Genomic DNA, 22,443 nt, shown 5'->3' with positions numbered 1-22,443 from the left:
TCTGGTTTTGGGTTACTGTGCATTTGAAGCAATAAAGAAGCATATGTCTAAAATAAAAGAGAATATTCACTGTACTTTGACATTTAATTTTTAAATAATGCTCAACTAAAATGGCTACTCTAAGCCAAGTCTGAAAAGTCACTTAACAGATGTATCTGTAAAAGTGGAGTTTCAAAAATAAGGTTAGCCTCATAGTTTAGACTTCACTTCTTTCCATAGGAATAGTCACAAAATTATTGGATAGAAACCGAGACATAAAAAAATCTATTTTTGTACTTTATACAAAATCCTGCTTTTAGTTAATAAAATATACACTAGGTGAAAACAGAAAACTTCAAATTCTAGCATCACTGTTATGTACTCAGTCAACCTGATTTACTCCAAACAATTGTCAGCATATTTACGAGAGACTGTCAACATTACAAGCAGAAGAGTAAATAAAAGAAGCCTGAAGTTACACTCACCTGCAGCCCTCTTCTTCGAAGAATACTTGAATCATCCATATTTCAACTGCTGATCACTAAAGCTCACTTGCTTCTGGCTGGCTTTGCTCTCTAACTGTTAAAGAAGTCCATTATTTTCAAAGTTTTCTCCCCCCCCTCAACTCCCCTCTGTCCACTTGCTAAAAATAGGGCATGGTCTTTCACTTGCCTATCATGAAGAACCGCAGCCACGGTCTCTGACTATCTGTAGGTAATTTTGCCTGCCTCTCTGTGGCAGATTTAGAAAAAAGCTGTTCGACTTTCCCAAATCTTTTCAAGGTTGGATGTCTCGTTCCCCTCATACACACAACTGTCTACAAATATATAATAATCCACGGCTCCGTGTAAGGTCAAAGAGTGGAATTTAATTCAGATCCCAGACGCGCATATTTTTGCTTTATTTCTAATTACTTGAGTTGTTGTAAGGGATCAGTAAACTAAAACAGCTGCCTTCATTTACTGTGTATAATAAGCTCACAAAATCCAGGTCACATTTCCTTTAAAAAACACACAGTCACGCTAACTAAAAAAGCAATACTGTGGGCACACAGGATACACTGCTACCTAAAACACAGAAAAATCTCGCTGTGAAAAAACCCAGAAATTTTATTTTTCCAAATTTTGAAAAATTCCTTTAGTCCTTTGCAAGACAAAGCGACTGTCAGATTCTTCAGATACTGTCACACATTCTTTTGTTTCTGCTATCTCTGAGGTATGCTGGGCTCCTCCGTATGCAGCAGACACTGCACATTCTCCAGCTCATTGCTGAGATCTTGCGACTCTCATGTGCTGAAGGGTCTGGAACACATGTTGCAAGTTCTGAACATTTAAGAATTCATTCATCTATTCATCACTGACAGAGCTGTCTGAAGAAGCCCTTCCCTCATCGTCATCCATGGCAAAAAGGGGAGGGAAAAAAAAAAAAGGAAAAAAACCCCACAGTTCAGCTGAGGCTTTTTCAGTCTGTCCTGCAGTTTCTGTTTTCCAGCTACCTTCACACAGACAACTCCAGCAAGGTCAAAAAAGGCTTTGCCCCTTTAGGTACCTTATGCCTATTCCATTTTAAAGCATGAGCATATAGCATGTGTTGAAAAATAAAACAACAATAAAGCTTTTAGCTATACCAAACACCATTTCAATAGAAGTCTAGGTATGTTCATCCCAGTATTATTTAAATTACTGAGCATGTCAAGAAGCCTTTGTCTTACACACGCCCTTCCTATATTATAAAGGAAAAAAGAAAATATTGCAAATATAATGAACAACCTACTGCTGCAACGACCTTCAATTCTTTTTGGCAGAAAGCTAAAGCAACAGATTTCATCTCCTGATAAAACCTAGGATGAGCCTATTTATAACTTCTGCATATAAATACTGTATTTAAAAAGAACCCAACTAAAGGTTCTGAAGAATTTCATGAGATATACAAAAGAAATCGAACTTCATCGAGAGCTGTGTTTATGAGGGGACATCAGCCAGACATCCTCAAGTGTGCAAATGCAACAACAACGAGAGCCCAGACCGTGGGCTGCCTACCACAGCTTGATGGAGTGTTCCTGTTCCCACAGTTATGACAGCTGCAAAACCAAAAAAAAAAAAAAGTCTCGGCACAAGCACACAGGTTGGCGGTGCTTAAAGGAATAGAGATTTACACGGCAATCTTTAGCTGATCTTCATGCTAAGTGACCGAGTCACATGAGCTAAACACATCATTGTAAAGTCAGCTGAAAGCAGATACAACTCAATCCCATTCACCAGGCTTTTTCTGATCCTCTGCGGAGCGAGTGTGGTCTTTTATTGTGAGTAGCTAATAAATCCTCATCTTGCCGTACCTCCTTCCATCTGCCGTTTTAAACAAGGGAACGCTGAACGAGGTCTGCGGCGCCTTTGTGCGCTCCAGAGAGGGCAGGCAGCTCATTTGCATGGAGTATAACTGTACCACATAAAAACCTGCGCGCTAGTGAAAACAACTCCGTGAGCCACTTGATTTTAAAGGAACAGCATCTTCTTTCAGCAAACACGGCTGGGAAGCGTCGAGCCACGCGCGAAAACTCCGCGGGAGGACTTAAGAATGTGTCAGCGGGGGAAAACAGCAAGAGAAAAAATTCAGATGAAGCTCTGTTTAAAAGCAGACAAACGTAAAATGATCGCAGTCCTTCACTGTGATAATATTTATGATGGATGTCAATATCATTTCCTGCATTTTGCTATCAAATGAGCTCCCTCAGAAAAATATACCAAAGATTAACTTCAGTTATCAGACATTACTGTCAAACAAATGCTATTTTTACTTCAAAAAAAAAATCTCATAGAAACAAAACATTGTGGCATGCTTGCACAAACACATTACATGCAGTTCGCATTTGATTTTAGTCTACACTACATTTCAGAAATATTTATATTAGTCCATGCACTAACCAGATCATTGATCTTACCTCTTCTAAGGTCACCAGCATTAAACAACACATTCTGAGAGGAATCAAGGAATCTTAACCATTATACACCGCCATTCACATTGTATTCTCTTCCTAAATCAGCCACTAAATGAAAATGTTTAAGCCAGATAACAGTAGTACATAACCATAACTTATTTCCATAACGTAACTGAAAGCATTCTTATTGGCACATATAGATCTAATCCTTCTTGGATTATTTACCGTAATATTCAGACATTGCCAATTCTCAAGATGTCTACACAAGTGACTCGTAATTGATTGAGGCTGGCATGAGTCTCCAAATACCATAAGAATCATCTGTTCTCTTCCAAATTTCAAGCTTTCTTGGGGAGGATGCTTTCAAATTGGCTGCCTGCCACGCTCACCCAGCTTCTGGGGTAGAGAGGCCGATCAGGGCTGCTGCAAACAAGCAGGCATGGCTTTTCCTCCAGCTTCCTCCTCTCCCCCCCTTCTTCAGTGCAAATAACGTTTATTTAAGCGTCAGATCAAAAACCACCACCAAAAACATCCTGAATGTGGTGACCACCTCCTCCACCCTCCTGTTTAACTAGTAAGACTCATCCACTCTCACTTCTTCTTCCTTCCACAAAGTCTACCACAGAAAAGCAATGATGAAAGAGGGTGGGAGAAAAATACTCAGTACCAAACTGGATCAAGCAAAGGACAAATGGAATTTAAAAGCAACTCCCTGATGTGGAAAATTTTTCTTACGAAATACTACCTTTAGAAATTTATCCATCATTTTACCAAGAGATTACACCATCCTTACACATTCATTTTGACATCTTAAGAAGTGTGCAGGTAAGTCTCCAATTAAAGATGACAAAGTATTTGTATAAGACATTACACTAACAGATATATTACTGAAAGATATTACAGAAACTGAAGTACACTCAATATCAATTATGTAAAAAAGTTCATTATAAAACAAATTCCTCAAACAGTTTTCAGATGCAGTCAGTACTTTGAAAAAGTCTAATAAAATACCTGTTTATCAGAAGAAAAATGCAAAATAAGGTCGTGTAATATTTGAATCCTTTAAGAATTACAGTACCTATCTTAGCACTCAACTTCACTAAAAAAACCTGGGAGATTAAAAAAGGGAGTTCAAAATTGGTTCACCAAGAACTTTAGCAAGCTCCTAACTCAATTCTTCCTTCCTACATCAAATTAACAAATCTGGAGAAAATTTTGCTTTTCTCTGCAGTAACAAGAAAAGAGAAAGGGTAGGGTAGTAGTGGGGTCACTTGGACATAATCCAACCAATTCCTATTTGGCTGCAGTGCTCTTTATTCAATCCTGATTTGAAGACATCAAGAAATGGAAAGAGCCATGAACTTCTAGTATGTTCCAGCAAGAGTTAGCTGGGTAAGTAGGGAAGGACAGCTTATCAGCTTGCCAATACTGGGATGAATGAAAGGAGGCTAAGAGTAATTTCCAAAGAAACAAAAGGAGGCACTGCTTTACACAACAGTCACACTGGGCTATTTCTTGCTGTGAAAAGCTGGGGGGAAAAAAATCATGACCATGGCTAAAAGCATTTGGACAAATTCATTGAAGAATCTGCCAAGACCCCTTAGAAGAAGAAAATACACTGAAGAAGACCCAGATTCACAAACAGCTGCAAGTGTTCTGGGAAGGGACTCTGCCTTAGACACCTGCTATCAGAGATAAGCTGCTGGGCTCACCAGTGTAATTGTTCTACGTTTTTATCTAGGTAGAAAGTACAAAGGTAGTGCTTGCTGAAGACAACAGTGTCTTGCATCCTACAAGGCATCAACTCCAAAAAGGAACAAGGTGTAATGGTGAATTTGTAAACTGGAATTCTAAAAATAGTGTGTGGCTATGACAGTTCAAGTAAGCACTGAACGGACCAAAAGAACTTACACGTTGTAAATGAGTGGTATTGTCTCTGGATATGACATGGATGACATCATCATGGAAAATCACATCTGTCACCTATATTTCAAGACAAATATTGAGAAAATGAAAGATCCAAAGTAAATGTTTTCAGGGTAGAAAAAATTGGGGTTAAAAGACTTCAGGAACTCAATCTCCTTTAAATATCACAGGAAAGACCACAAGTATGATGAGTCATTGAAGAATATTAGGAAGACCTGAAATTTTACTCCTCACACAGTAGAGAGTCATCAACCCTCCCTCTCAGAGCAAAACTCTAGGAGGGGTCTGTACTTAAGATTTCAGTCAGCATTTCATTTCTTTTTATAAGACAAAATCTCTTCTCACCCGTGCTGATTCAGACTTCATTCCACTGCCTGCTACCAAAATCTATTACTTCTCTGTCTTGCAGAAGAAAAAAATCGGAGAGGTTAGAACATTTCCAGTCCGAAGATGACTGGAGTTTTCCATCCATTAACTTCAGTACAACCAAAACACCAATTCTTTCAGCTGTTCTGTAGCCTGCAGGTTTTCAAACAGCGTCAGTGGAAGATGACCAAGGGCAGACCAATTTCACAGTCAGGAAAGCAACGACCACAGGAAGTCTCTGTGAAGCCGTGCAACTGTTCCCGTGTTCAATACATTTTACTAAAACATAATTGAGAAATTGTGAATAAGCTATTATCCTATTACTCACATTTTCTGCTCACCAAAGCAACTGCAAAGGGGGATAAATAAGAAAGGAGTCTGTATCTACTATATTAGAGAGTGCATTTACATATGCACAAAGACATATCTGTGTGGAATCACGTCTCATCTCTGAGCTGCATTCAGTTTGCTTATTGTACTACCTATGCTGAATATAAAATATCTTTTATGTATTGTAATTGAAATTTGAGGTGTACTTCAGGAATCACTCAACATTCATAAAAAAAGAATTAACTAAAACACGAAGAGAGAAATTCACTTTGCTGTGACTTCCTAGTCCTTTCAGATTTTTGGCACTGCATCCTGCCATCTTTTGTGGTTTATGCTGTTGGATCAGAATGGAAACTTACCATCACCATAAAAGCAAAGCCAGTAAAAGTTATCTTAGCAATCAAGTCATCGCACTGTGGATCATAAATGTGTGTACTCTCCAGTACAGCATAAGTGAACCCAATAGCTGCATACCTTAAACTCATAACACGAGAGGTCTAAGTCCACTTGCATTGACCACTCAAACTTTTGATATTTTGTATTAACTACAAAAACACCAGAAAGTCTCTCACACAACTGAGACCCTATCTTTGGAGATGTGATGTGAAGGACATCAACACTACACAACAGGATGATCCTGTGATGAAGACCCATTGGTGCTTTGCCATACAAAGAATACTCCCATGTAAAAACCAGGCTAAAAGACCCAACAGCTTTTCATTCATCTGCTTTTTATTACATATTTTATTATCAATTGAACCAATTTTTGAACCAATTCCCCGATCTAAGATACTGAGATTGAAAATTCACATTTTTCATAATTCAAAATTCATTATAGTTCTTACTCTATTTAGTCAAAACTAAAAGCAACAAAACATCAAGCTGTGGCAAACCTTAAAGATACAACACTTCCTTTACATAACATATTGTCAGCTGGGGAAAAAAGATCACTTTCCAAAATATTATCAGCTGACAATTTCAGCAGAAATTTTTTAAGTCTTCGGTAACATTTGTCTGTGCAAAAACAATGAGCCAAATGTTTCACTGTCAATCTGAAACTTAAGTGCTCAGGGTTTTTTTATTTATTTTGATCAAGCTATGTTTATCTGGAAATTTAAAAATGTGTCTCTTCGAGATACACTGACAGACTACTGAAACAAGGAGGTTGATGAAGTAACTTGTTTAAAAAAAAAAAGAAAAAGAAAACAGCTTGGCAGCCAACCTAAGGAAACTCGCCTGACAGCTTGTCTGAATTTCTTCTGCATTTCTTGCCTATTTACAAGATTCAGTTTGATAAACTAAGACCTTTGGAGCAGAGCTGTGCATTAGCAATGAACCATAGCAGGAACTCATCCTGAACCACCACTTATAAAGGCTTGGTCCCAAGAAAAAGAAATGCTGCAAAACATGTCTAAAATCCTCAAGGTTTACACGATACTCAGGCTTTCACAGCGCAATTTCTGTTTCCAGTTTGTTGGGTTTAGATTCCTGGGCCAGACTGGCCCATCCCCCACATCCAGTGCCTTATGAAAGGCGGCACTCCCACTCATCTTCCATACAAATGTAAATTTGCTGCCGACAAGGGTGGAGGAAGGAGTTCATTCATCTACAGACCGACTGTTTTCATACTGTACCACAGAAGGTATATTCAGAAGAGACACCAGACCAGCTTCCAGGCAGAAACAAGTTCCTTGGCTCAAGCCCTTTTAAAGCTAACACCTTCAGAAAGGAATCTTTAATTAAACTGTACTATTTAGAGCAATTGCTAGATTCACTACGCAAACATGTTCTGGAGTCGAACTGCCATTAGAACATAATGGAAACCAGCTTCTCTGATGCTACATTTCAAATACAATACCATTCTTAAAACAAACATTTTTTTCTGACTGGCAGAAAGGCCTTTTTCAAAGTTTGCTGTAAATTTAAACCTGAAGAAAACACATTTTGATGACATTGCCAAAACCATGATTCTCTTCCTTTATTATACGACAACCCTCATGTTTAGAGGACTTAAAACATCAGCAGCCAATACCTCCAGTCGGAACAGCAACAAACCCAAAGCTCAGGGACCCAATACCATCTCATGTGTTTCCCTAATGAAGGCATTGACTTAAAGGTTTTTAGAAACAAAGCCTACAGTTTCAAGAATCCCACAGGAAAGATAACATGAATCCAGTTAGCCCCGGAACTGTTTTACCACAGAATTTGCTTTGATAAAGCTACAGATTACAGACAGATCTCATATCTAATGCAACCACATGCTGGGAAATACCCCCAGAATTTTACTATACACAAAACATTTCCTCCACTATCCACACTCCTGACTAGCAGCACTCTTCCTGCAGCCTCACTGTGGTTTGCATATACAGACTTCCCCTTTCTGTAAACTCTTCCCAAACTTTTCTGCTTCCGATTCTTACTTCACCAATAAAGCCACATTTGACTTTGAAGTACAAGCTAGACAATTTTTATATAGAGATATCACTTCCTATTAACAAGGATAAATTGCAAAGGTATGAAAGTCTACCAAGCTGTATTTCACTGTATCTTCCTCTCTGTAGGATATTTGTCATTTTGGAGAGTCACTTCTTCAGAACAAACACTTGATGCTTCACAGAACATGGAACCTCTTCTATTACACTAGCATAACATTTACAAATAATGACTCACACTGTCATACACACTCATTCATTAGGGAAAAAAGCAATGAAGAAAAACGCCATGAAAGTCAACAACTGATTTTTCTTTAATTATTCTGCTCAGAACAGAGTCTACAGCACTGAATATATTTTTCCAGCTTAATTCACACGCAATTCATTTTAATACACCATGAATTTTACCTTCATTTCCAGCTGACATTAAAGTGCTTAAACAAGTCTCCAAAGGCTGTACCATTTTGCTGGCCTAAGACCAACATGATATACATTCAAACACTGCCTTTGAAATAAATATTGAAGATAAGCCAAAACATTTGGAGTTTAGAGGGCTTTACTCTCCCCTACTCTCCTAGTCTCTTTGTTTATACCTGATTAAGCTTACACTGATATCTAGGGAGACATCTCATAGCAGTTCTTTACTGATGGATTCTGACAGGTTTTTATTCTTGTTTCTGGTCTCAGACAAAATTTTGCTATTGATTTTCTTACAATTTTGTCATCCCTCAAACTGGTGGATTAGTTAAAAGCTGTTCATTGTTTATAGATATCCCTTTTCCCAACATTTATCCACTGAACTAGAACAATAACCGTAAGAAAGATATAAGAATAAATTCATTCAGGATTTCAAAGATTTACAGTGCAATGATAAATATTTTTTTTGATTCTTTCTCTCCCCAGGATCTACATCAGACCTTCCCATTTTTGTAAATTTTCCCGTTGTGTGGGTTTTTTCCTTTAAAAGCTATTTTTCATTTTTAAAGAAAGTAGAGGCATAATAATAATTTGTCAATCTCAAACTTTTTTTGGTTTTGTTTAACAGAACCAATTACATTCAGTCAGGAGAAGAAACAAAAAACAGTAAAATTGTTGACTTAAAGCCTCAAAGAATATTTCTCAGAGGAAAAGTATGACATTAATTATTTTAAAAGGCCCGTGAAGACAACCTCCTTTAATAAAACTAGCAGGTCAAAAATGCTCGGATTTCAAATTAATATGCAAATATATATATTTTACATTTCTTGATACGGTTACACTTTACTCCAAATTAAAGTCAAACACAAAATCCTTATGCGTGACACTACAATACTGTCATGTCCAGCAACAAACATTTCATAAAAGCAAGCATGTTTCATTACAGCAGCAATATATATACAATATATGTCCTTTAGAGCATTCAGACATACTACTGAATTACTAATATCACATTGACCAAAGCAGTTGAAATCTTTTGTTCTTTCTTTAAAAAATAAAATCTGAGCTCACCAGAAAAAATTGAAATATGATTTTCATGCATCATTTGAATTGGCACCTGGGCTTTTGTCTCTAGAACTGACAGAGAATATCAATGTGTTAATTGAAACAAGCAGTATGTAATCCACAGGACATCTTTAGCATATGTTTCCTTCCAAGGGCTGACAAGAGCTTTCCTGGATTTCTCAGCACTAGAGCCTGACGTTTCCATTTTCAAGCTAAAAATATGAACAAAAATCTTACACGTTTACATAAATATGTATTTTCCCAGCAGTATCCTTCCACAGGAATCAGACACACTATAGATTTTGAGACCTCAAAAAATAAAACAGGAGTGCAGTAACATTGGCATGAAAGTGTTGAAACCCCCATCTTTAAAGCAGTGTTTCTCTTCATAATTCAGGGGCCCAGAAAAATAAATCCAATCAGAAATCTAGCTCCAAGATGGAACATACTTACTGATGAAGGAGAATGAGATAGTGGATGTAACAAGGCAAAGCTCAATACTCAAAGCTATCATAATTTAAAATTAGACATAATTATCCTTAACAAAACCAGGCACTGTGGAAAGGGGCTTTGGAACAGCTGCTCCTCTTCAATTTAAATGCTCATTTGTTTTACATTGACCTAGAAATCAGTATCCTCCTAACCAAAAGCCAATTAGATAATAGTCTGTCTTTCAAGCTTGTAGAATACTAATTTTTTTAATGTCTTTAGTAGTGAAAAGCAAAGAAATAAACTGCAGATGATGCCACAAGAGTGCTCAGCTCCAATATGCACAACAGAAACGTGAGGGTTCCCTTCTCTCCTTTCTGGAAGGTCAGATTTACAGTCCAGGGAAGACATCCATCACTTCCTTGTGCTGACCCTAGAGTGCAGTCCCAGCTTGGGACAACCACAGGATGCTGCAAAGGCACCACGTGGAAAGATCTTCAGTTTGCTGGAGTAACATCCCGCCGTTCCTTCCACAGTAAAAAGTAACATGCCAAACTGACAACAAGGAAGCATTTCAAGAAACATTTTCAAAATCTGCCCTTCCAACCTTGCCCAGAGTTAGGTCACTAACACCAGTGTTTTTGGAAACAGAAGGATGCCAGATTCTTTCGGTACTGCAATATAAACAAGCTGCTTCTCAAGCAATGAGAATTAAAGACACACAGTTTCTTGCAGACTTGAGTTTGCCTTTTTGCCCCTTGCTCTCTCCCATAGTCCTGACAGAGGTAACTCTGGCTCTCCTATTTTACTCCCACCCAACTGGGGACAGCACCTCCCCCAGCTAATCGAGCACTCTCATATTTGAGTGTCAACCAGTGCTGCCAAACCACAATAAACAATACACTGACTGTCACCAAGAGAATGTGAGGGGGTGTCTCCTACTCTATTCCAATTCTTATATTATTACAATTGCAGTTATTTTTGACATTTCTTCTTCTTTTCAAGCCTGGATGAAATTGGCCAGTGGCTTGGAAGTTACCAGGAAAGAAGGAACAATGGCAGAAACTTTGATTCCCTACCACCGCTCAGTGTTTCTGACAGTCATGACCATTCATACTATTACTTTCAATTTTGGTTAAAGCCAATGCCAAAAATACATATTCATCTACAGATCTGTTCTAGCTCAAAAGAGACAAAATGATGGTAAGTGCCAGTTTGATTACACTCAAATACAAAGCCATAAGATTTCTTAGTCTTCTGAGCCTTGGCAGCATCCCTAGAGAAAATACTTTCCATGAAAAAAGTAGAGCCTTATCTAAATGCATCAACAAAATAAGCTTTTCAGAAGGCCAGTATCATACTGAGTCTGACAGGATCCAGCACAAAACCAATTAACACAGGAAACTACATTAGAAAACAGAGAATTCAATTCTACCAATTCAATTCTACGTCTTCATAGAAGAAAAACACTGACAGTCATCAGCAGCAATTCACAGTCCGAGGCTGAAAAAGAACCTGCTAATGCAAAAGGTGGATGTTTTAATATTGAAAGGAGCCTTCCAAAACTGCTGAAGTTGTGAAGTAAACAAGCCTATATTGACAGAATGATCTCACAGCAGAACACGAATCTGTACAGTCAAGGTGGAATTCAAGGGAAGGAGAAGCTCTTTGCAGAATAGGTAATGAAGCTGAAGAAACCCCTGTCTCCTTAGGTTTCCTTCTGAAGTCACTGAAGTAGAAAGCAACTAAATCTAAGCGTGAGCTGCAATGGACAAAACAAACACAACAACAGCAGCATTCTAAATATACCTCAGAGTTCTCAGACATCAGCATTAACAGTTGATTGTAGCAGTTTGCTCTCTGTCCTCCTGTGCTCCTGAATTTCCCACACTAGCAGCCCCCGTTCCTTCTCAGTGCTGCCTTCAAAGCTGCTTTTGCAACAGGAAGCAGGGGAAAAGCCAAAGTCCATCCCTACCCAGCCAAACAAGTAAGCAGATTATCGAGGAAGTTTCAGAGCAGCTAGGATGATGTCAATCCCAGGCAAAATAATTACTTCAGTCCTGTATCAGCTTTTCCAAAGAACAAGTAGAAGTAACATCAGTTGTTGAGATTTTTATGGGGGGGGAAAAAAAGGTTAAAAATAAGTCACTGTGGTTCCTGAGAAGAGTTCTTCTGTGCTTTGGATGGGAGAGGTGGAGGTTGAGGTGTTCAAATACTGCTTCTGCTGACCAAGTAAACATATCAGAACTGTTTAGAGATTTTAACTTGACTTAAAACTACATCTCTAAAACAGTGTATCTCTATGAAACAGCAAAACTTTCTGGGTTAAGAACCTGCCAATCAGATTTTTAAAAGCAGCTGTCAGAAGAATTGTTAGTGAATATGACCTTTCTGTGTCAACAGAACAGCCATGCATACAACATGAAATATAAGGAAGAAATTATTCACTGTGAGGGTGGTGCGGCACTGGAACAGGTTGCCCAGAGAAGCTGTGGCTGTCCCATCCCTGCAAGTGTTCAAGGCCAGGTTGGATGGGGCTTTGAGCAATCTGGTCTAGTGGAAGATGTCCCTGCCCATGGCAGGGGGTTGAAATAAGATGATCTTTAAGGTCCCTTCCCACCTAAACCACTCAATGATTCCATGATTTTAACTGGTGACTTATAAATAAATATAAAACCACTGCTGACAAACGTACTGTAATAGCAGAGTATAAAGAATGAGGTTGGCACAGACAGGGTGCTCTGAATGACCTGCTCTATGTACGTACATGTTAATGCAACCAAATGGTAAATTATACTCATAAGAATTAGGATTCAGGCAACTACAGCATGAAGGGAACATCTGCAATTCCGTAACAAGATTGCTCATGGGTCCTGTTTTTTAAATATTGGTACCTCATTTGCCTGTTTCCAGTCCTCGAAGTATTTTAAGCAATTGGATATACAGCACAAAGAGTAGTTCACATGTTTCATCTTTGAATTATTTTAAAGCTGTGTCACTATCTCCTTTTACTCACAGAATTAACAACCTCCTTTATTCCGTTCCTAACCACTCTGCTTTCCTTTTAACCACTTTTAATTCTTAATCAGGGGCAAGTGTGGGGAACACTGCATTTCTCTGCTTGAAGAAGAGATCCTTAACCTCTTGGTTAAGGTTGTGGGTTTGATGCCTGTATGCACCATTCACTTCAGAGCTGGATTCGATGATCCTTGCGGGTCCCTTCCAACTCTGAATATTCTGTGATTCTGACTCAACTCGGTTCTTTGGAGACTATAAAGATTCAAGTCTCTTTGCTGATGTTCCTTGCTCCTCAACAAGCCTTCCCTTTCTAAATCAGTTCTTTTTTTTTTTTTTTTTGAAACTGAAAGCAACTTTAGCAGGTTTTTGACTGGTTTTAGCTCTGCATACCTCTATTTCTGTTTCAGCCTTCAGGGTGGTTTTTTTGACTTACACTTCAAGCCAGAACTGAGCCTTGCTAACCATTACTCCTCCTCCCATGGGATATTTGCAGGAGCTTGATCTGTCTTATGAAACAGTCACTGTAACATGTAAAGTCTACTCTCCTCATGTCCCAGCATTCTGTGAGATTAAAGTAACTATTGGTAAAACATACAGAAGATAGGATAATAATGATACTTATGGGTAGTGAACATTATTATAATGCTTTCCACAACTCTGAACTGGGGGGTTCAACGCAAACAGAAGCTTGTAACAAAAAGCACAAGCTCAATCATGTAGCTTAGGTGAAATGGGAGTTAAATCAACTTTATCCATTTTATGTAACACAAAACTGAGTTTAACCAACATTTCACTGCTTGGTCCAGAATGGCAAATTGTGGTTACCTACTTCTGAACCACCAAACTACTGGAGAAGTTTCCTGATGTGCAAGGAAAAATGGAGCTAAAAATTACTAACAATTGTCCATGAGTATTGTCAGATGGATATTTCATACAGTGCAGGCAAAGTTTGATGATAAAAGCCTTGTTGATAATGGGACAAAAATGAAATCCGATAGCAGATGGAAGGGCCTGCATCATTAATGTACTCCACTGAAGAAGCTGAGCACCATCACACCTTTCCCTTGAAATTAGTGCAATTTATGGTAAGCCAGGGGGAAGAGCAGCAGTTCACCTTTTGCTTATGGAAAAATAGAGAAATTCAGCAATTAGAAGGTAAAGGATATCTATCACTTCATTGCAGAGCCAAGTTTAATGGCCAAGCACCCTTCCAGTTAAACAGGTTTGGATCCATTCTTGACACTTTCCCAGGAAGCCAATGTCACAGATTTCTCTGACAAAAAACCACAAGGAACAGGGTGTCCCAAGGGTTTTAACACCTCTCATTTATACAAAGATTTGCTGCCATTTTATTTTTAAATCTAATATATGAGTATGTATATACATATATACAATAAACTGACTTCTAAATAACTTTTATCATAAAAAAATAAGAAGATAAGCAAGCCTCTCAATTTATTAGAGTGCTCCCTTGGAATTATGTTGGCACATAAATCAGCTGGTTTGTTTGTGGATATTACCTGATATTCATACACATTCATATCAGCCATCAGAATGTCTGATTTTCTTTCTACTCTCTCGTATAATTCAACTCCTTCTCAGTCAGCGACATTTTAACCACAGTATGTAAATTATACCAAGGAAGTAAACATGTCAGCAGGCAAGTAATCATATGGAAAATAAAAGATGTCACTGTCAAATATTCCACTTTAAACAGCTGCTTATGTAATCAGGATTGATGTTGATGCCTGATCAATATAGTTTGGCAATGCTGACATAGTACTTTTCCTCTCAATTCAGATAGTTCTGCATCTTCATGACAGTTGTTCCTCTTTCAAAAACTTCATCAGTTTATCTTGCCAAACTTCTCTACCTCATTAGCTTATTTTGTTCTAAGATTTAAGAAATAACTTTAATAAGAAATGCAAGCATTTTAAAGTCATAACACAACATTCTGCTTTATTTTGAAAGAAAACATTTGATAAGTGAATTTTAAGGCAAAACATCAAAAGCTTACCTAAAACCAAACAAATAGCTATTAATAGATTTAATAATGCCCACAAATTTTTACTTTTTACATTGCATACAGTCATTTGAGCAGAGTCAAAGAGATTGTGGATCAAAAGGCCGTGACTCAGAACATCATTCATTTCACAACTCTAAAGAGTAAAGAAATAAAAGGTAGTACCAGAACTAGTAACTGTACAAATTTTGAACAGCAGTAAAGCTACAATACAATTCTACAGTTTTCACACTAAGATTCCCAGACTAGTAGTCCATAGCCCAAAGGATTGACAGTGGAGAAGGATTAAGGAGGTCACAATAGAAATACAGTTGTGCACAAAGCAGCCCCAATTCACAATTAGCCAGAATTTTCTGGCTATCATCCCGTCATAAGATCTGAATATTACTGTGGTGAGGGGGTTTTTTTCTAGGGGTAGGGGAAGCCATGCAGAAAAATAAACACTTCTGTGAAAACACAGGAGAGAAAGGAGAGCTCAGGAACATCGAACAGGCAGGAGGGGTCTTCAAAGGGATTCCAGCTCATGTTGGAGCCAGCACAGTGTGCAGAGCTGAAGGAGAAGCCAAGGTTAGCAGCACTGGTGAAATGCAAGCAGTGATCAACGCTTGCCTTCAACCCTTGGATCCTCAACGCTGTGATAAGAACCGTATGTATTTCCCTTGACAACAGCTCATCCATTAAATTAGTTCAATTAGCAATATTTAGAAAATTCGAGATGCAAATTTGCCACACAGTATCTGATGAGGTGGGTTTGTGTGAGAGATTTAGTGCATGCACTGGTAACTTTGTGTAAACAGTCACAGCAGTATTGTCTGTGTTAAAGGTATGCAAATTTATTATTGCTAATTGCTAATTTTATTATTGCTTATTGTGAATTTTGAGTGAAGACAAATACGGAAACCATGTTAAACCTGAAGTTTCATGTTTTATTTAAACTCCAAGGCAGAGAATTTTAATTCCAACTTTCACATAATAATTTGTTTTCATGGACAAACTATGAACCCTGCCATAGGAGTTCATCATATAACTACTTTTAGTGTCACTATGCTGTATGACCACATTAAAATAATGAGGTTTGAACATTCCAATCTTCAATTAGAGCTTTGTGGCTTCAAGCACTTAAAGAATAAATGTTGCCATTAACCTAGACCTTACCCCTCAAATATGCACCAAATATATTAACAGTGTTACTGAATCATGAGGTCATTGTGAAAATGTAAATCTCAGTGGATTCCATCACAAAGCAAAATCTTGAGGATTTTAATAGGATATTATTTAAGGTATAAAATTAAAGTCTCTCATTAAGTGATCTCAACAGCTCATTTAATTTATCAGGCTCAAAAAATATTTTAAAGGTTATTTTAGGTTAATTACATTTCACATCTTTTTATGACAGATCTGAAACCCAGCACATCTTTCAATCCTCTGTTACAAACATTCCTCCTTGCCAATAACAGAGTTCATACTGACACACATTTTTGCATACTCACACTACAGTCTCAACATGACAGTGTTTTATATTCATGATGAACATAAAATCTTTCTTTTTAATGGAAACTTGGTCATTGCAATAAATAGCAAAAGCAGAAGCCCCTCAGTCAGTTGTTCCACACTATTTACTAATAAAACAGCTCAGGTAGCTGGTTTATTTTGAACAAATACAGCACCCTCTCAGCAAATTGTGCATTATACACTTAGGTGGCCACAAGTGCTTCCAGTGGAAAAAATTCAGACCTATCAAAAATGCCACAATACAGGAATTCTCCTCATCTGTTCCTACAATGTACAACAATTTGAAACAAACACCTTGCCACTATTTATCCTAGTTTCTGTTCACAAAAGGTAAGAACTACATATATTGACTCTAAATCAAGTTTGCTAATGTAATGTTTATTCTGAATTCATACCTCATGTTCTCACAGCACAAGGAGCCTGCAGTGCCCAGCAGGGAAGAGTCTGAAACTCACAATTAATGGAGAAATGCTCAGGTTAGCAATAAAACACAGCAAGGCCAGGTAAGAGATTTGCCTCAGCTTTGGAACAATTGACTTGAAAATTTAAATACCTTGAACACAATCAGAAAAAAGAAAATTATACCGGCACTCTATACACAGTGACTGCACCATCCATTTGAGCTCCAAACATTTGCCAAACATTAATAAACTGAGATTTACAGAAAGTCTGTGAGGTGTGCTTTACTTTCAGTTCTACGGGTGACCAAGGGACTTAACCTTTCTGTATCTTAGTTTATCAAAGTTCAGATATCAGGACTGTTGCATAAGTCTCAGGTTTTAGCGGCGTGTTTCACTTACAAGGCTACCCTTATCTCTGCCAAGAGATTTCACCTCTCCCCCTCCAGTAATCTCAAGGTAATAAGGATTTTAGATTAACTGTTAGGAAAGGTTCTGAGCTGCAGCTCTTCAGAGGTGATGCACGTAAACCGCTGTATTCCCACTGTCCTCCAAGAGGTAAAATAAGTAACCACGGTGTCTCTGTGGATGAAACTGTATGGGTGGAAAAACACATTGCACGGCATGGATAAACCAAAATGACACAGTACAGGAAAACATACCAAGCAAAAAAAACAGCCAAACACAGAGGATTATGCTACTAATTTACAGAGCATCCCCAAAGCCTTTGCTTAGTCGAAATGCTGTGGGGGATTACCACAGATGTCCTGAAGCTCAAAACAGTTTGCATTTCTGGAAGAAAGCAGTTTGAAACTTTTTTTGAAATTTGAAATTTTTTAAGACCAATCCTCCTATTATCACATCCTAGGAGACAGTTTTGAGAAGTATTACCAGACACAGAAGGCAGCCATATTAAAATACTAAATGCAGATATCTCACAGTGCCTTTCTATGGAAATACCTGCCAAAAAATCACCAAAACAAAACAGCCAATTTTCAACTACTTTAAATTAAAAAACAGAACTTTTATTATCCATATCATTATGTAGGTCATTAAGATCCATAGAACAACACTCATGAAACTAAGCCTCACTCAGCGACAATGCGTGTTCAAGACAGACTGAATAACTATATTTTAAGTTCTCCACAGCTCCCCTAGCAAAAAAGCTAATTTCCCATGCACGCTACAGCAGTTTCTAACTTTACACCTACAATAGTGCTGCTGTCAGGAAGAGGACTGACTGCATGTGCCAAAAATCAATTCAACATATTCACAGACAAAAAAAAATAACATGCAGCATCTGAAGATAATGAGAACTGCAATCATTCAAACTGACAGTCTAGTGCCTAACAATTATCACAAGGCAAGCTTTATGAATTCATATTTCCTACAATGACAAGCCTCAGGTTACACAGAAGGGTGTTCATCTCTTTCTAATATGAAAATCTCCTTTAAGCCATTGAGTCCACTCCAAAATGGAATTCACTTAACTGAAGTGAGTAAAAAGATGCTGACTGTGTTTAGTAATATGCTGAAGTTTCTTCAGAGCAAGATGCTGACTACATTTAAGTAATATGCACTATATAGTAAATATAACTTTAGTACAGAATTTATCACAATTATTTCCTGTTCTGTACATGAATTATTCAGAACAAAGTTTTCTAGTGTAAAACCAATCAGGACTATTAGTTTTGGATGCCACTGTGAAGCATGTGACCTGAATCTATCATGAAAACATATAGAATCATAGAATCAGTTGGGTTGGAAGGGAACTCTGAGATCATCAAGTCCAACCCTTGATCCGCTACTGTCATGGTTACTAGACCATGGCACTGATGCCACATCCAGTCTCATCTTAAAAACCTCCAGGGACAGAGAATCCACCACTTCCCTGGGCAACCCATTCCAATGCCTAATTACCCTTTCTGTAAAGAATTTCTTCCTAATATCCAACCTAAACCTGCCCTGGCACAGCTTAAGACCATGCCCTCTTGTCCTACTGCTGGTTGCCCGGGAGAAAAGACCAAGCCCCACCTGGCTCCCCCCTCCTGTCAGGGAGTTGTAGAGAGTGAGGAGGTCTCCCCTGAGCCTCCTCTTCTCCAGGTTGAACAGCCCCAGCTCCCTCAACCTCTCCTCATAGGACTTGTGCTCGAGTCCCTTCACCAGCCTTGTTGCTCTTCTCTGGACCTGCTCCAGCCCCTCCATGTCCTTCCTGAACTGAGGGACCCAGAACTGGACACAGCACTCCAGGTGTGGCCTCACCAGCACCAAGTACAGGGCAAGAATCACTTCCTTGGCCACACTGTTCCTGATCCAGGCCAGAATCCATTGGCCCTCTTGGCCACCTGGGCACACTGCTGGCTCATGTTCAGCTTCCTGCCAATCCGAACTCCCAGCTCCCTTCCTGCCTGGCTGCTCTCCAGCCACTCTGTCCCCAGCTCGTGGGGCTGCTAGGGGTTGCTGTGGCCAAAGTGCAGGACCCGGCACTTGGCCCTGTTGAACCTCATCCCATTGGAATCAGCCTCCAACCTATCCAGGTCTCTCTGCAGAGCCCTCCTGCCTTCCAGCTGATCGACACTCCCCCCCAGCTTAGTGTCATCTGCAAATTTGCTGATGATGGACTCAATCCCCTCATCTAAATCATCAATAAATATATTAAACAGAACTGGGCCCACCACTGATCCCTGGGGAACACCACTAGTGACCAGATCCCAACTGGATGCAGCCCCGTTCACCAGCACTCTCTGGGCCCGGCCCTCCAGCCAGTTCCTAACCCAGCAGAGAGTGCCCCTGTCCAAGCCGTGGGCTGCCAGTTTTTTCAGGAGTATGCTGTGGGAGACAATGTCAAAGGCTTTGCTGAAGTCCAGGTAGACACATCCACAGCCTTCCCCTCATCCACCAGGCAGGTCACCTGATCATAAAAGGAGATCAGGTTGGTCAGACAGGACCTGCCCTTCCTAAACCCGTGCTGGCTGGGTCTGATCCCTTGTCCCTCCTGTAGGTGCTGTGTGATTGCACTGAGGATGATCTGCTCCATAACCTTGCCAGGCACTGAGCTCAGGCTGAGAGGCCTGTAGTGTCCCGGGTCCTCCTTCCGGCCCTTTTTGTGGACGGGCGTAACGTTCACCAACTTCCAATCATCTGGGACCTGCCCAGTGAGCCAGGACTGTTGGTAGATGATGCAGAGTGGCTTGGCAAGCTCTTACCCCAGCTTCCTCATCACCCTTGGGTGGATCCCATCTGGTCCCATAGACTTGTGGGGATCCAAGCGGCTCAGTAGGTCACTAACTGTTTCCTCCTGGATTACAGGGGGGCTATTCAGATTCTTATCTCTTTCTAAAAGCTCCAGAAGCCAGCTGTCCTCAGGACAACCCGTCTTACTGTTGAAAACTGAGGTAAAGAAGGTGTTAAACAGTTCAGCCTTTTTCTCATCTTTGATAACTATATTCCCGCCCACGTCCAATAAAGAACGGAGGTTTTCCTTGCCCCTCCTTTTGCTATTGATGTATCTGTACAAGGACTTTTTGTTATCCTTCACAGAAGTGGCAAGCTTAAGTTCACGTTGTGCCTTCATCTCTCTAATTTTCTTTCTACATGACCTAACTATATTCCTAAACTCTTCCTGAGCAGCCAGCCCTTTTTTTCCCCCCCCCCATAATCAGTAGGCTCTCCTCTTTACCCTTCAAAATCTCCCTGTTCAGCCAGACCAGTCGCCTTCCCTGCCAGCTTGCCTTTCAGCACACTGGGACAGCCTGCTCCTGTGCTTTCAAGACTTCCTTCTTGAAGCATGTCCATCCCTCCTGGACCCCTTTGTTTTCAAGGGTTGTTTCCCAGGGTACACTCTGAACTAGTCTTCTGAATAGGCCAAAATCTGCCCTCTGGAAGTCCAGCATAGAGCCACAGATTATGCTGATGGTGAAGTAAAAGTTGAGCAACTTGCAGTCCGATTTAAAAGCCAAGAAATGGCTAATTCTTTTGAGAGGAGGTTTGAAGAATGCCAGCTAAGCTTGTCAGAACTACAGAAAGGGCACTTATCTCTGCCAGCAGGACTGTCAAAGGACACCAACCCTGTTGTGTATTTTGAAGTTTCTGCTAATGATGAACCTTTAGGACACATAATCATGGAGCAGTTTTCAAATATTGTCCCAAAAACTGTTGAAAATTTCAGAGCCCTGTGCACGGGAGAGAAAGGATTTGGATTCAAGAACTCCCACTTTCACAGAATAGTCACCAACTTCGTGTGTCAGGGAGGAGATATAACTAACCATGATGGAACAGGTGGACGATCAATTTATGGAACAGTATTTGAAGACAAGAATTTTCAAGTGAAACACATGATACATGCATTTTTGTTTTCCTACCAGGGACACCTTAAAAGCTGTGACAAAGGTAAGACCCTGCAAGCATTCTAAACACTGCCCAATGACTAGAACTTGCTCCCTACCTCTTCCTCAAGCCCTATCCAAATTCCAAAATTGATAATGTACCCAAGCTCTCAAAAATTCAGCAATAGACTCTGCAGCATATGTAAATGCAAATGTGTAATTGGTATTCATAAACTTAGACTTCACACATGGTCTTAATTTGGAAATCCACTTACTTCCCATCTCAGGTCATTACAATTACAACTGACAATTTAAAATGCAATTTCCATGCCTTCATACAGTAATAAAATCCGTTCATTCATTCAGCCACAGTTTCTGCTGTCTTCTCCTTTTCTAATATAAAAATATTAAATCCTACTTGTACAGTCAAGTATTGAAAGTCCTTTACTCTCTGAAACAATTTATGGCCTTTATCAACTGTAACTTTAATCATTAATCTTAAACAAAAATATTTTCAGCTGTATTGAGCAACATTTAAATAGTCAACCTAAAAGTAACATTATCTATGACAAAACATTTTGGGAAAAGAGCAGCTTTCGGTTTCAGAAGACACAAATGTAAATGAAGTTTTCCCATCAGATTCAAATGCCTGCTTCCATACTAAGTATCCAGGCAACCAGCAGGAGTTAGTGCTATGCACAACTGACATTAATGATTTGTCCCCCAACTAGTATTGTATTTTTCTATAAAAAGACAGATTACATCTAATTCTTTTGTGAGGAGACAGAAATCAAAGCTCTATGCACTCACATCGAGCAGAGAGGTGGAGTGTGGTGGAAGATCAGATATTGTGGCTTGTAAACTAATATTTAATTTGCTAGTCATATACATGGTATCTGCTAGTCACTACAAACTCTATTCCTTCCAATCCCTGTGAGATTAACAACCCAGGTGCCTGGGTGCATAAAGCAGAGATCCTAAATAATAAACAGTAAACCCACTAAAGCACTAAACAGGAGAGCCAGAGATAGAATTTTCTTTTATAACTGGGAGGGGTTTTGAAGCAGAGTATAAAGCTGGAACTCCCAGTTCCACTGCACTTCACCAGGCCTTTTGAATTATTAACTTCCGTACTGAACTGACGAGCAGGAGAGAACTGAGGTCTCCTTTCGGCCACAGGAGAGCATCCCTGGCTCCATCCAGCCTGGGCCGCCCCAGAGCCCCGGCGAGGTTCGGTGCGGGAACTGCAGCTCCCCGCGGAGGGACGGCCGGGGCTGCAGCGCCACCG

At 39.5% G+C, this 22,443-nt stretch overlaps 1 protein-coding gene across 5 annotated transcripts in view; it reads right to left on the bottom strand.

Annotated features, from left to right (window-relative positions):
• Positions 1–22,443, bottom strand: part of MAST2 (microtubule associated serine/threonine kinase 2) — a 191,807-nt gene that overhangs the window by 140,512 nt on the left and 28,852 nt on the right. The window contains exon 1 of one of the 5 annotated variants that reach the window (XM_032696465.1): positions 11,689–11,888. The exons of the other annotated variants lie outside the window; for them this stretch is intronic. Within the exon in view, the coding sequence (XP_032552356.1) occupies positions 11,689–11,712 (24 nt within the window). The 5' untranslated portion in view covers positions 11,713–11,888. Of the gene's footprint in view, positions 1–11,688; positions 11,889–22,443 lie in introns of those variants that run through there. 5 annotated transcript variants of the gene reach the window in all.

This window comes from Chiroxiphia lanceolata, chromosome 9, assembly GCF_009829145.1.
Source record: "Chiroxiphia lanceolata isolate bChiLan1 chromosome 9, bChiLan1.pri, whole genome shotgun sequence".
NCBI lineage: Eukaryota > Metazoa > Chordata > Aves > Passeriformes > Pipridae > Chiroxiphia > Chiroxiphia lanceolata.
The sequence above is the reverse complement of the archived record's forward strand: the minus strand, read 5'-3'. Positions and strand labels throughout refer to the sequence as shown.